We start from the raw sequence: 14,452 nt of genomic DNA, 5'->3' as shown, positions 1-14,452 counted from the left end.
GAGAAAGAGAGATCTACAAGGAAAGATCAGGTTGATATTTATCCTTGTACCTACAGAACCTGACATAATATTTTTCACATAGTAGATGCTTGGGAAATATTCACTGAACAGAATTTAAGTTTCATTAAAATGACTATGTCAGATGTCAGAAAGTGAGAGCAGAAATCAATGAAACACATATTTCCCCCGAGAGATTATTCTTAGGTGTGTTAAGCATGTATTTTTATCAGTCTGAAGCTATATTACCACATAGTTTATGTCTTAGCAATAACCTAAACAACAATAATTCTGTCCTAATAACCTAGGAGCACCATAGTAGGGAAAGAAGTCGAGGTATAGTACACCAAGCAAGTCCATCCACTGAGTTACTTCAGAGACCACACTAGCAGATCTGTAATTCAGAATTTTTAAGACAGGGACAAGTTACACAAAGCATCTTCAGATCTTTCACTCATTTTTGTTGCTGATGCTTAAATGGGGGGAGGATAGAGAAGCTCAACCCAACCAGGTATCTGGTACTCCCCATTTTTAGTCTCACCAACTAAGTACTAAGTTCTTTTGTTTCCACACTACTGAAGAATCACCACTACTATCTCTACATTTCAAGTCCCAGAACAAAGTCCTGTGACCCCCTAGTTTTGACTCTAAAAATTGGAAACCAAGACCCAGGAGATATTGTTGTTACTAATCTACAGCAACTTCAGGGTTCTTTATGAAGATCAAATCCGTGGGATGTTTCTATGAGAAACATCACCAGCTTGGCCACATATAGATGCCCATCAACACCATGCTTTCTGTGGTCCCATTCAGTGTTGGTATCAGAAAGCAGAGTCACAAAGCTAGCATGGAGAATGGGGACTCAAGGAAGGGAAAGAGTTACCTCTCCTTGACAACACTATCTTCATTGAAAAGGAAAGAAGGAAATGAAAATATCAGATTGATCAGTATTTTACTTTCTCGGGAGGAAGTATATTTTAAGTATTATTTCTAAGTTCTCAAATAGTGGCCTTTTTATTGCCTTTCTAATGCCGAAATTAGTTTACTAGAGTGCTTTAAGTATGATCTGAGAACATACAGACTTTAAGAGATCCTTGTTTATACATCAGATCAAAACAAACGTGTCCTTTAGATGTGGTATAAATATTCCAGGTCAAAAAGCCTATATTAATTATTTAGGTTGAAAACCACAAAATAGCCCCATGGGGTATCAAGCACTATTTCCCAGAATGCACCATACTCTGAAGCCCAGGCCATTTTCATCTGGAATATAATGGGCTGAGCTCTTTTGGTTTCAGCTCCTTGAAAAGTTAATTTAGCTGCCAAGTTGGATTTAAGTCTCTTCTGATTCTGCTCAAATTCCAAAGGAGGCTTCACCAAGAAAGAGCAGCAGCCTGAGCATCAATGGAAGCTAGGTGGGGGAAGCCATGTTCCTTGTGAGTTTAAAACACAAAATCTCATCCTTACCCCAAGTCCACCGCAAGGCAGCAAGGAGAAGGCCTTCTGTGATGAGTCCCCTGGGGAAGGAAAGAGAAAGAACAGAAGTGAACACAAGTCGCCAAGGTCAGAGCAGCATTTTCTTTTGGCACATGGTATTGAAGGTAAATTCTAAGATAAACTGAGAACTGGAAGGGTTGCTAGAGGCTGTTCATTCCAATGCTCTCATGTTTGCTATGTACAAGCTGAGGCTTAGACAGGTTAGATGGGTTGGCCCAGTGGTAGGGAATCTGCAACCTCGAGGCCTCATGTGGCCTTCTCAGTCCTCAAGTGTGGCCCTTTGACCTGAATCTAAACTTTCTCACTACATCCAGGACTCTATCAGCTCTTGCTTGACTAGGTGTCCCTTTTAGAAGTACATATGATAGCTTATTATTCATGCAGGTACTCCAGAGCATGTGCATTGGAGAGGGTAGATTTTCATACACAAAATTTCTAACTCCTGCTTATATATGCAAAGTATACTTTACCATGATTTAAAAATTATCCATGCATCCAATTTCTGAATTTCAAGTGTTCAGTTTGCTTTAGAGTTCAATTTAAATAGCTTGATTATCCATGGAATGTCTTACTTTGGCATGGCATTTTAGGCCAGTGATACTGATCAAAGGATTGTCTCTTTCCATATGCTTCAAAACAACATTTTATAAAACATGCAGACCCACTTTTCTGGTGCATATTTCAGAGGTGGCCAAGGTCCATGTTTATTAAACACTCCTCCTAATGGGTTTTTTTGAGACAAAATCGCATCAGGTAGAAAGAAGATTCAGTAGTAGTCACACAAACTCACTAATGGAGGACTCCTCATCCGACCATGAATCCAGTTTTTTCCTTCATTTATTTAATGTCTAGAGATAACTGAATAGCTACAGAAAACTGCTGAAGAATGCCATCATTTCCTCATCTGACAATGGGGATTCTTGAAGCATCTACCAAGGGGATACAAGTTTTCACAGATACTAGCAACAGGGATATAATGGAAATACTTGTTATCACACAAGCGGAGTTCCAATTCTGGATCGGCTATTGAATACTGATAATCCTGGGCAGGGGAGGGAAGGAACAAGGTTTTATTAAATATTTACCATGTGCCATGTACTATGCTAAGGGCGTCACAAATATAATCTCATTGATCATCATTCCATTTCTCTTAACCTCAGTTTCCTCAAATGTAAAATGAAATGGTTGGACTAAGTTCCCTTCCAACCCTAAGTATATGATTCTCCGACTTCATAAATATGTAAAGCTTCAGGTGAGAGCTGAGGGTGGACTGTGTGTTTTTCACTCAATGATCAGCCTAGCTAAGTATGAAGACACTCATGAACAAGGAGTAGGTCATCATCAGATGAATGATTTGTTGTTGTTGGTTTTTTAATTTTGGTTACAACAACTTAGGAGGAAGTTATGTACCCGTCAGTGAAGAAAATCCCCACATCAAAGGAATCATGGATCCTTGAAAGCATCCTCTAATGAAGAGGAAGGCCAAGGGCATTTGCCTCTCCCACATGAGGAATCTATGTCAAAGAGTGGTCACCTAGCCAATCAGTGATGGAATTGTACCATGAATACAGACTCCTAATCCCAACACACTTCAGTGGTCCCAGTACAGATCAATACAAACAACATAACCCAAATTAAAAACAGATTTGGGGGAGAGGGGTTCTCATTCCATGTGAGCCAAGGCCTTAGCAAGCTTCAGTGACAGATAAGAAAGGCTATTTTGAAAACAGTAAATTATCTGAGTAGATTTTTTAAAATTCAATTCCTAACAGATGGGAAATGGAGTGAAAGCTGGTCCAAGAAGGAGGTGGGGAGGACTATTTAGACACCCCAATGAGATAATTCTAGTAAGGACTAGAATACTATTTGAAAGCCAGATGGGAAGCTGATGGAAAAGAAATCTATTGGCCTACAATTTAAAATGGGAATATTGACATGAGGAATAAGACACACATAGATATTTCTGCATGTCAAGAGATTTCCTAAGGCGTTCACTTGGTAGTCAGAGAAGACTTTTCAAGGAATATACTGTAATAGTGAGGAAGACTGTGTAATGTCACTTACTCCCACAAAGAAAGGACTGAGAAGCACCGTAAAGAATCGAGGGAAGTTTTTTTCTCCCTCAATGATATCTGCATGGCATCAAAGACTCCAAAAAATTAGACAAAAGTCCATTCTTCTTGTAGCAAGAGAATATGATGGATTTTTAAAACTGATTTGACTGAGTGGTCCATCACCACGCCATGGGGCATGGTATCATCCATATAGGCTGAGACCTACCCATTCCTGGGGTGATGGAAATTTTGGCAGTCAAGAAGGAAGGGGCATCCTAATGCCAGGTTCTTTGGAGAATAATTATAGGTGGCAATCTAGTATCCAAGCCTGATGTTCTCAGAAGAATGGGAGAAAAACATTGATCAATCTTTCAATGATCTGTTCAGTCTCCCTATTTTACCCCTATGTATATCCTGATGGCACTCACCAACTGAAGAATCATTACCTTACAACAGAAATGATACCTCCCTTGTTTTCTTATACAGAGAAAAACTGCCTTCTTTACATGCCCCAAATATAGATTATATATGTTGTATGTTTGTCTACATTCAATCTGAATCATATATAACACTTTTGGGGAAGAGAAATATTATATTAGAGGGATGTGACATGGAGATAATACTGCTGTGAACATTATGTAAGCCCCAAAGTAAGACAAATTTTAAAACAGTTGAAAAATGAAAATATTTTCCAGTAATATACTATATGTGAAAATGAAAAAAAAAACTTGTAGTAAGAGTGACAATAGGTGGGTAGCCTTGAGTATTAAGTTGGTATTCAAAGAGTCACAGATTGAGAGCTGGAAAGGACGTAAAAGCCAATCCCTTCTCAATTTTCCATTTGAAGAAACTGAGGGGAAAGGAAGTTAATTGGTATACCCAAGGTTACAAAGGTAGCAAGAGCCAGAGCTCTGACAGCAGAGGAAAGGCTCGTCCTACAGGACTGCACTACCTGGAGAATTCTGACTAAGTTTAAAGAGAAAGAAAATTTTCACTTAGAGAAAAAAAGAAACACTGGTTTCTGAAAAACTGACAAGAAATCATTGGGCATCGAGTGAAGAATCTCGGAGTCTTGTCACTGTCATCAAGACTAATGTTGCTTGAAAATGAGAAATCATTTACCTTAACTTTTAGCAGCATTTGATTCTGAACCTTTCTTTGATTTTCCTAGTACCACCCATATCTTCCTGGAATATCAAAATCAGGGCACGATCTAATGAAATGGGTCAGTAGCCTGTCTTCATGTTTGAATCCTGTGACCCCTGAAAACTACGGTTTTCAGAATATCAGTTAAATATTAAAATCTATCTTAGTGACCTAAGATTTTATTTATTTCCAAATGCTTGTTTCATGACACGATATAGCAAATAATTACATCCATCTCCTCCCTTGAGTTACTGATAGAACTTTAATAAGATCATAAGTTTAGCACTCAGTGAGAACTTAGAAGTCACACAGTCCATCTTTTCTTTTTACATATAAGGAAAACTGAGGTCCACAAAGCAGAAGTGACTCTCATAAGGTCACATAGGTAATAAAGACTGGGGAAATTCCTTATTCCACTTTTGACTAACTCCAAGAACAATGCCAGAAAAGTGTTCTTTTTAAAAATCATTTTTTTGTGTTTCTTAAAAATCATCTACTTAATTACCAGTTGTGCTTTTCCAAATCATACCTCTGAAATTGTTTTTAATTTTGTTTTTAATTTATGAAATAAAACAGTCATTTCCATAACATGGTAGAATTTTTAAAATGATGATCGCCCGTAAAATTACAAATCTTTCACGTAAAAGAGACAACATTTATGCTTAACCTCCAATCTCCTCCTGGGCATATGTTTTTATTCCTTTTATTTTATTTATAATTTTATTAAATTATTTTATTTTTATTTTATTTTATTTTTATTTTTAAAAAGTTGAAAGCGCTGTTGCGTGCTTTCAAACTTCTCACAGACCTCATACAAAATCAGTACAAGCTAGTCCCAGTGAACCTGATGTCTTTTAGCCATCTCTCCCCAAATCTGATCCAGCCTAACCTCCAGTTTGGGATTGCTTGGTTTGAGGAGAGCAAAGAATAAAAGTTGTGGCTCTGGTTGGGATTCTATTACATCCTGACCTTCATTTAAAAGAAAACAACAACATCCAGTTGTAAGTAGGTATATTAGTCCAACAGAATTCAGACAGATATCTCCATTTGATTTACTGGAATCCTGTATTATTGTCTGGATATAAAGCTATTAATTTCCAAGATTCTACAGCAAACAAAGTACTTTGAAGGAAACCATCCCTAGGGTGAGTCAAATGAAACTTTTCCCCAAATTCTAAAATGTAAATGATGCAAAACACTCAACCTAAACCCCCAAAAAGCACCCCAACACTAGAAGCTGCTAATTCTACTTCCTGTTCAACTGACCGCTTAATTACCTCGGCTGTATTTTTGTATCATGAATTACAAAACTGATTTGAGGTTGCCTTTCATGTAGTTTGTCCTGGTAAGGACACACTGGGTACTACTTTTCCTAATGTATTCCAAGCAGCCCCAGGAGTCAACACAGCCAGTTACATCCCTGGCTTGAGGCACCCCACACAGTTCAATGAATGAGTCTGTGAAAACACAGGGAATGTCTTGTCTTGAAAAAGTGGGGAAAAGTCTCTGCCATTTAGGCCATGTAAAGTTAGGTTCATTCTTGTATGTACAGATGAATAGGTCACAAGTTTTTAATCCATGAAATTAATAACCTGTAACTTCCATACAACACTCCACCAAAATTTCCCCTGAAATGCTGATTTGAGGGCTGCCACCCAATTCATAGAAGAGCAGGGCACCTGTACAATTGACTGGCCATTGATTTTTCCTTGCTCTTATACAGAAAGATGCCTGTTTCTCAACATCAGGGTCTTATATTCCCTTTAGAATTACTCAGGCCAAAATCACTCATTTCTGTTTTAGAGTAAAATTGAATTAAAGCCTTGGTGGGAGTTGCTTGCTGTTTGTTGAGGTAACCCAATAGTTTGAGCAGCTGTTTTAGAGTGAATGCATGTGATGATTCCAAATAACTGGATCATTTTAATATTTTAAATTTTGACTCCCTCAGAAAATACTGCAGCTTTCATTAACAATCACTATTATTCAATACTTGTTTGGTTAAGAAATGGTTAATATTAATAATCAATCAATAAGAAGAACTATGCTAGGGAACTAGCTTCATTATCATGAACTCCTGGTTTCAAGACACTCAATCTCTCAAGAGCTACGGACATGTCTGTATTGTTCTAAGTCTCAGACAAGTAGCACATCTGCATTGATGGAGGGAGTTTCTACATTGGGAGCTCAGAGCAATACTGCTATCATGGATCCAGATTCCTCTTCCCCCCAAAAGGAATAAAGAGTGATTTTCTAATCTTAGGCACATTTCCCATGTTCATTATGTTCTCACATTAGAAAGAAACTGAGTATTTCTATCCCACATTTGAGATGCAGTGATGTGCATGCCACATAGAATTCGGAACCGAATCTAATTGGACCTATTTGTGATGTCAACTACCAAAGAAGAGGAGTGTCTTTTCCCTATACTTTTTCTCAGTCATTCCCTGAGATATTTTACTTTTATGACTATATTAGGTATGCCACATAACACATACAATTTGAAAAGTAATTTTAGTAAAGAATATAGAACATATTGTATAGTTTTGCTTATGTTTGCAAAGACTTTTTGGGGGAAGGGGCAAATCTGCAATTTCTTTGGAGAGAGGTCCTCTGAATGTGAAAATTCCCTTCACCAATGCAGACCAAAAAGTGATCTGATATGCATTTTTAGAGAGCTCCCAGTGTCCAAATAGTAAATTAAGATTATGAGAAAAAAATGTAAACCCTTTTCATATGCCATAGGTGGTTTTCTTTCTTCCTTCTTTCTTTCCTTTCTTTCTTCCTTTCACTCTTCCTTTCTCTCTTTTTTCTTTCTCTTTCTTCCTCATTTTGTTCTGTTTTGTTTTGCTTTCTCCCAGTGAGACAGATGAAATAATTGAAAGAAAAAAATGCGGCCTAACAGGAAAGAAGGATGGGTCTGGAAGCCCCACTGTCAGCAGTCCCTTGGAAGGCTCAGAAATATGAGCAAAAGAGAAGATTCCCCCATCACCATTACTCCCAGCTACGAGTCCATAATTAAATCAGGCTGTGCAAATCCTGTCAAAGTAAAAGTTACCAAATAGCTCTTTTTATTTTTAAAGTGAATTTGAGGGAACTCTTGTCAGATTTCAACCCCCGCACTTGATTCATGTCCATTGGCTTCCACTGTAACATTCTCTCTCCCTCTATTCAGCAGCGCTGCTGGAAAAGCTGATTTTGGCCCCACTGTCTGCCAAGTATTTGACACTGACACCCACGAGCCTAATGGTAAGGATAGAAGGTGCTGTTCTCAGTGGTACACACCTCGGAGCGTCCTGGGGTCCAGCTTCTGTCTGCTCAAGGGGTCAGTGCCGTAGAGAAGAGAGTGGTGGTCAGAGTGGACCAGGTGTAACTCTTCAAGAGAAGCTTTTCGACCTTGGATCCGCTGGAAGAAAACAAGAACGGCTGGTAGGGGTACAGTGACAGCATGGAGAAAACGTAAGACCCCAAAAAGTAAGGCTAATTATAGGTTGGAGATGCATCAGGCAAGAATGGGACATTTTTTTGCTTATTAAAGCACCACAATAGCATATGGAAAAAATAATATAATTATAATCATAGCAGTAGTAATAGTAACTGCGTAGCACTTTAAGATTCAGCAAGTGCTTTACGTAGGATTTAAAAATGAATGCATAAGTCCTGGACTTTAATGTCATTTAAACTTAAGGGGACAAGCTAATAAAAGCCAGTTTTCTGGTAGGAAAAAAACCCTATACAATACTTAGCAGTTTCTTACTTTATGAACATTATCATCATCATCATTAATTATGCAATGCTGTAATGTTTCCACAGTGCTTTACATCAGTTATCTCTTTTGGTTTTCACAGAAACTCTGAGTGATAGGTACTCTTATTATCCCCATTTTACAGATGAGGAAACTGAGACTGAAAAAGGTAAAATGACATTAAAAATTGTACAACTAGATAGTGTCCAAAGTAGGATTCACAGTTCTTCTTGACCCCAAGTTCCATATTTGATCAGTATCAATACTCTACCTAACATCCTTCAACAGAAAGACCAAGTGGGTTACTGGTTGGAGGACACATTCATGAAGTAAGACCTCCTGTTGCATTACTATCATCCACCCTGATCAGAGCTCCCCTCCCTTAAGAGGTTCTAATGAATATCAGTGAAAGATAAATTACAATTCAATCCCACAAGTTGGTTTAAATGCTTTGTATTTGTCTCCCAGCTTGGACCTAAGCTCAAGGGATAGCTTCACACAGTCAAGGCGGAGAGTTAATCAATTACTTTCCTCCCAGTCAGTTCCCCCTTCTTTGGAACCAACATTGTCTCTTCTGTCACATTATCAAAGGGATCATCAAGTCATAACTAGCAACTTTAAATGTGAAGAAACCGAGAACCAGAGCCTAAGGTAACAGAATTGTAAGTACCACAGCCAGGATTCCAACCCAGAGCTTCTGACAGCACAGCCAGCGTTATTTCTCCTACACCGTGTAGTTTCCTCTTGCTCCTGCAAATGTTGTACACTTTCTGTGGAAGATGGTCTGGTGTATGTAACAAAAATTAATGCATTGTCTGAGATTTGGACGCTGATTATATTTTGCTTTATAAGTATTAATTACTGAGCCATATAGATAGTGGAGTGAAAAGAACCCCAACTCGGGCCTCAGAAGTCTGAGTCCTGCATTCAAGGTTTGGTTCTGCTACCTACACTGTGTGATCTTGGACAGGTCACTTTTTCTATTTGGTCTGAGTCTCTGATATGACTAGACTAGCTCAGGGTTTTTTTTTTCTGGTAGGGGCAGAACTTGGATGGGGAAAAATACATATTTATTTTTCACTAGATTTTTTGCTAATCTCTAACCATTTTCTTCCATTTTGATTTTAAAAACAGCATTATAATAAGAAAGGATCCATTGGCTCTACCAGTCTGCCCAAGAGGCCCAGGACATAACCCAGAAAAGGTTAAGGATCCCTGGACTAGATGGTTTCTAAAGTCCTTCCCAGTTCTAATTCCCATGATCCTCCTATTTTAGCAGGAGCTAGCAGTGAAAGCTAGAGACATGAACAGCAAGTAGGTGGTTTAGACAGGGCTGATTTAGAGACTGAATAACACTCTGCCCCCTCCCAGAATCAGGGGAAAGAGGTCCAGGTGTGAGCCCTCTAAACTGAAATCAGCTATGGGAGAAAAGCCAAGACACAGGGTGATCCTTGGTCAGAGGACAGAGCTGAGAGAGATGGTGGTGAGACACAATGAATGATGAGATCCAATGGGACAGGGTACAGGCAGGGCAGTAGAGAGAGATGAACTCACAAAGGGCAGAAATTGGTGTTTCTTTGGAACCCAGACAAAGATATTTCAGTCTGTGACTATTCATGTAAAAATGAAAATCATGCTATGGGAATAATGAAGATGTTTGCTAGTGTCACTGTGACTCATCCTAATGTGACCATTTGCGTCTCTAGAAAAATAAAAAATATATTTCAGATAAATATTTCCTCAAAAAACTGTGATTCTTGAGCCAGGGAATGCTGGGGAGCCAGCAAAACCCAGGGAGGATGTGGCCAAGATCTGGGAAGGGTGCGCTGCCATGCTAGACTGCAGAGGTTAGATGGAGGACATTCACTTTTCATTAGAACCTTCTACAATCCCATGCTCACCAGAGCTTTGCTATTCTGTCAGTTAACAGAGGCTGTAAATAGATAGTTGAGTTCAGAAAGTATCCACATTTCCTTTATAAAAGTTTGATTCTTTTATACCACATTGAGATTTTTTTTATTTTTAATTTGGTTATAGGGTCAGGAAGGTCTGAGTTTAAATCTGGTCTCAGAGACTTAATAGCTGTGTGACCCTTGGCAATCTATTTAACTTATCTATGCCTCAGTATCCTCATCTGTAAAATGAGGATAATTAATAACATAAAAATAGTAATAGTAGCATTCTCTATAATGGGAATAAACTAGCAGTCTTTTCAATAAGATCAAGGATGAAACAAGAATAGCCACCATTACTCCCTTTATTCAGTACTGGACTATAATCGCAAAGAAATGGAAGGAATTCGAATAAGAGATAAGAAAACAAAATGGTCACTGCAGGCAATATGCTGGGATACTTAGAGAATATTAGAGAATACACTGAAAACAACTTCAGCAAATTGCGAGATATCATATAATCCCTCATAAATCAGCAGCATTTCTATAACTGCCAATAAAAGAGATAGAAAGAGAAATTCCACTTTAATAACTGGGGACAATATTAACTACTTGGGAGTCTACCCATCAAGACAAATCCAGTTACTACATGAACACCATGACAAAGTGCTTTTCATGCAAATTAAATCAGATCTAAATGATTGGAGAAATATTAATTCCTCACGACTAGGCAGAGCCAACAAGATACAAAGGATAATTCTACCTAAATTAATTCGCTTATTCAGTACACACCAAATGCAGATGAACACACCAAAAAAAATATTATAAAGCTAGAAAAAATAACAATTTATCTGGAAGAACAAAAGGTCAGGAATGGAAAAAAAATGTGAAGGAAGGCCACTCAATGGTACCAGAGCTCAAACTCTATTACAAAGTTGTAATCATCAAAATAATCTGGTACTGTCTAAGAAGTAGACTGGTTGGTCAGTGGAATAGACCAGCTACACAGTACACAGAAGTTTATTTCCATCACGATCTAGTATTTGATAAACCCAAAGATCCCAGCTTTATGGACAAGAATTCACGATTTGACAAAAACTTCTAGGAAAACTGGAAAGCAATTTGTCAGAAACTAGGTATAGACGGATATCTCACACTGTACACCAAGATAAAGTCAAATTGGGAACATAATATAGACATAAACAGTGATATAATCAGTAAATTAAGTGAGCAGCAAAGGTTTTTCTTGTCAGATCTACTGATAAGGGAAGACTTTATGAATAATCAATTGACAGGGAGTATTACAGGATGTGAAAGGGATAGTTTTGATTAAATTAAATTAAAATATTTTTGCACAAACAAAGACAATGAAGGCAAAATTAGGAGGAAAATGAATTTTTTTTATAGCCAGGGTCTCTGATAAATGCCTCATTTCTCTAATACATAGAGAATTGAGTCGAATTTATATGTTATTCCCTACTTGATAAACTGTCAAAACATATAAACAGACAATTTTCAGAAGAAGAAAAAAAATTAAAGCGATGTATAATGATTTGAAAAAAATGTTTAAAATCACTATTGATCTGAGAAATGCAAATTAAAACTGCTGTGAGGTATCACCTCAAACCTATCAGATTGGTTAATAGACAAGAAAAAGAAAAAGACAAATGTGGAGAGAGTTATAGAAAAAAACAGGACACTCTTGCACTGTTCATAGAGTTCTGAAGGGGTCCAACCATTCTGGAGAACAATTTGAAACCATGCTAAAGGGCCTTCAAACTGTTCATATGCTTTGACCCAACAATAACCCCTACTAGGACTGTACCCCAAAGAGACAAATAAAAAGAAAAATGGCATATATGTACAAAAATATTTATAGTAACTTTTTGTGGTAGGAAAAAACTAGAAATTCAGGGAATGTCTGTCAACCGGGGAATGACTAAAGAAGCTCTGGTGTTTGATTTTGATGGATTACTGTTATGCAATAAGAAATGATGAGCAGGATGGCTTCGGAAAACTCTGAGAAGACTTACATGAACTGATGCAGTAAGCAGAACCAGGAGGCCATTGTCCTAATACCAACAGCACTGTACGATCACCAACTGTGAATCACTCAGCTATTCTGAACAATACAGTGACCAAAGACAATTCTGAAGAACTTGTGATAAAAAACACTATCCACCAGACAGAGGGAAGTCTGAATGCAGATAAAAGAATCCTTTGTTTTACTTCCATTATTTTTCTTGCTTCTTTTTTTCTGATCTGTTTTTTCCCCTCAACATGGCTAATATGAATTGCTTGCCTTCTTAAGGTGGGGAGGGAGAAAATGTTAATTTTTTTTAAAAAAATAAATGTCATTTTTTACATATAATTGAGAAGAAATAAGAGACATACACAAAAATAATTGCTTACATGGTTGTTGTAAGGATGAAATGTGGTAATACTGGTAAAGCTCTTAGCACAGCGCCTGGCACACATAGTAGGCACTTCATAAATACTCATTTTCTTCCTTGCAATGTTAGACATCATCGGCTTTAGTTATTATTCTGGTGCATCACACACTTCGGCAGGTCCCAGTCAGCACTGAGAACCCTTCACCTTCATCTGGCTCCAGAATTACCCTTGCAGACGCTAGTTGCTACCTCTGTGACCATGGGCAAGTCTCTCCGACTCTCCCTGCCTCACCTTCTCCTCTGTAAAAGGAAGAGGCTGAGGGCATGATGCTCAAGGGCATTTCTTGTCTTGAATGCCTGATCCTGTGAACTCACCTCACACAACTTCCTTCATGCATCATTTGACATTCTGGCCAAAGGGATCTCCATGCTGCATGTTGTTCCTCATACAAACTTCATATTTCATCTCTGATTATCTGGTTTTTGTACAAGCTGGCCTCCATGCTCGCTTGCTCTCTCTCTCTCTCTCTCTCTCTCTCTCTCTCTCTTACACACACACACACACACACACACACACACACACACACACACACACACACACACCTTGTATGACTAGGAAACAGCCTAATATAGAGGAGAGGCTATTAGAACTTTAGTCAAGAAGATATGGAGCTCAAATTGTACCTCAGGTACTTCCTAGCTATGTGACTCTCAGTCAGTCCCAAAGTTTCTTCATATGTATAATGAGGAAGGGTCTCTAAGGTTCCTCCTAACTCCACACTGAGGATCCTACAGGCCTATGAACTGCTCTCTTTATCAGCAGGTAACCAATCCAGTTAGTGGCCCTGATATGTTACCATTTGATCTGAAAAGTTTTCTCTAGAATCTCATCCAAAGATTAGATGAATGACAAGTCATAGCAGGAAATGAATAAATGGATGTTCGTCCCAAATATCCAAGGGGACATTTTTTAGCAGTGAGATTTTGGCCAGTGGAAAAGTCTCATGGGGGAAATAGTGAAAGCCCTTCGCTTGAGTCACTGACAAAGCAGATTGAATACAGTTCTGAAAAGCCCCACAAGGAATAAGATCCCACCCTCCTGGCCCCACCTCCAGCCCCAAGTTGGCAGAACAAGGACCTGGACTGACCTAACGCAGATTCCCAGTTCTAATTTCTAGGATGCTGTGGAATTTGGACCTCCCAAACTCAAAATTGTGCAATTCCTCTTGTAGACTGCCTCTGAGTTCTGGGTCGGATCCCTAGATAGAGCTAGAGCCCCCATCTCTGACACTTAAGAAGTTGGATGACTGTGGGAAAGTTCATGAACATCTCTGAACCTCAGTTTCCTTATCTGTAAAAGGAGGATAGCACAACACAAATGAGGTCATGAAATTAAAGCACTTCACAAGTGTCTACTCTGGAGGAGTGCCATGTTCTGTCCACCTCCTCCTCCCCCTTCTGGTTTTGTCCCTTGGAATGTTGGCTAAAGCTTGTGCCTTTATCCTACTCCCCCCACCCCCTGCCTCTGCTTAATACCATGAGTTGGCTTTCTCTTCTGATACATGTTGGTCCACAGAGATGGAGAACTGCCTGTACATGTGACTGCCACTCAGTCCAAATGTGGGCCCCTCCTGCCCCTCCTCAGGGATCCCTTACTGAATGCAAGGATGTGCATTGACCAACTGTAAGAGAAGCAAGAGAAGCCACAAGGAGCCACCAGCCATAGTATTC

The 14,452-nt window shown here is 38.7% G+C and overlaps 1 protein-coding gene across 16 annotated transcripts in view; it reads right to left on the bottom strand.

Moving 5' to 3' along the window:
* HDAC9 (histone deacetylase 9) overlaps window positions 1–14,452 on the bottom strand; it is an 885,788-nt gene that overhangs the window by 260,136 nt on the left and 611,200 nt on the right. For all 16 annotated transcript variants that reach the window (XM_072650844.1, XM_072650846.1, XM_072650845.1 and 13 more), the window contains 2 exons: window positions 7,977–8,097; window positions 1,465–1,514 (listed from right to left, as the gene is read on the bottom strand). In XM_072650844.1, coding sequence (XP_072506945.1) covers window positions 1,465–1,514; window positions 7,977–8,097 — 171 coding nt within the window. The remainder of the gene's footprint in view (window positions 1–1,464; window positions 1,515–7,976; window positions 8,098–14,452) is intronic.

The sequence above is a fragment of the Notamacropus eugenii genome, chromosome 3 (genome assembly GCF_028372415.1).
Source record: "Notamacropus eugenii isolate mMacEug1 chromosome 3, mMacEug1.pri_v2, whole genome shotgun sequence".
NCBI classification, from domain to species: Eukaryota; Metazoa; Chordata; class Mammalia; order Diprotodontia; family Macropodidae; genus Notamacropus; species Notamacropus eugenii.
This window is presented reverse-complemented; position numbering and strand designations above follow the sequence as displayed.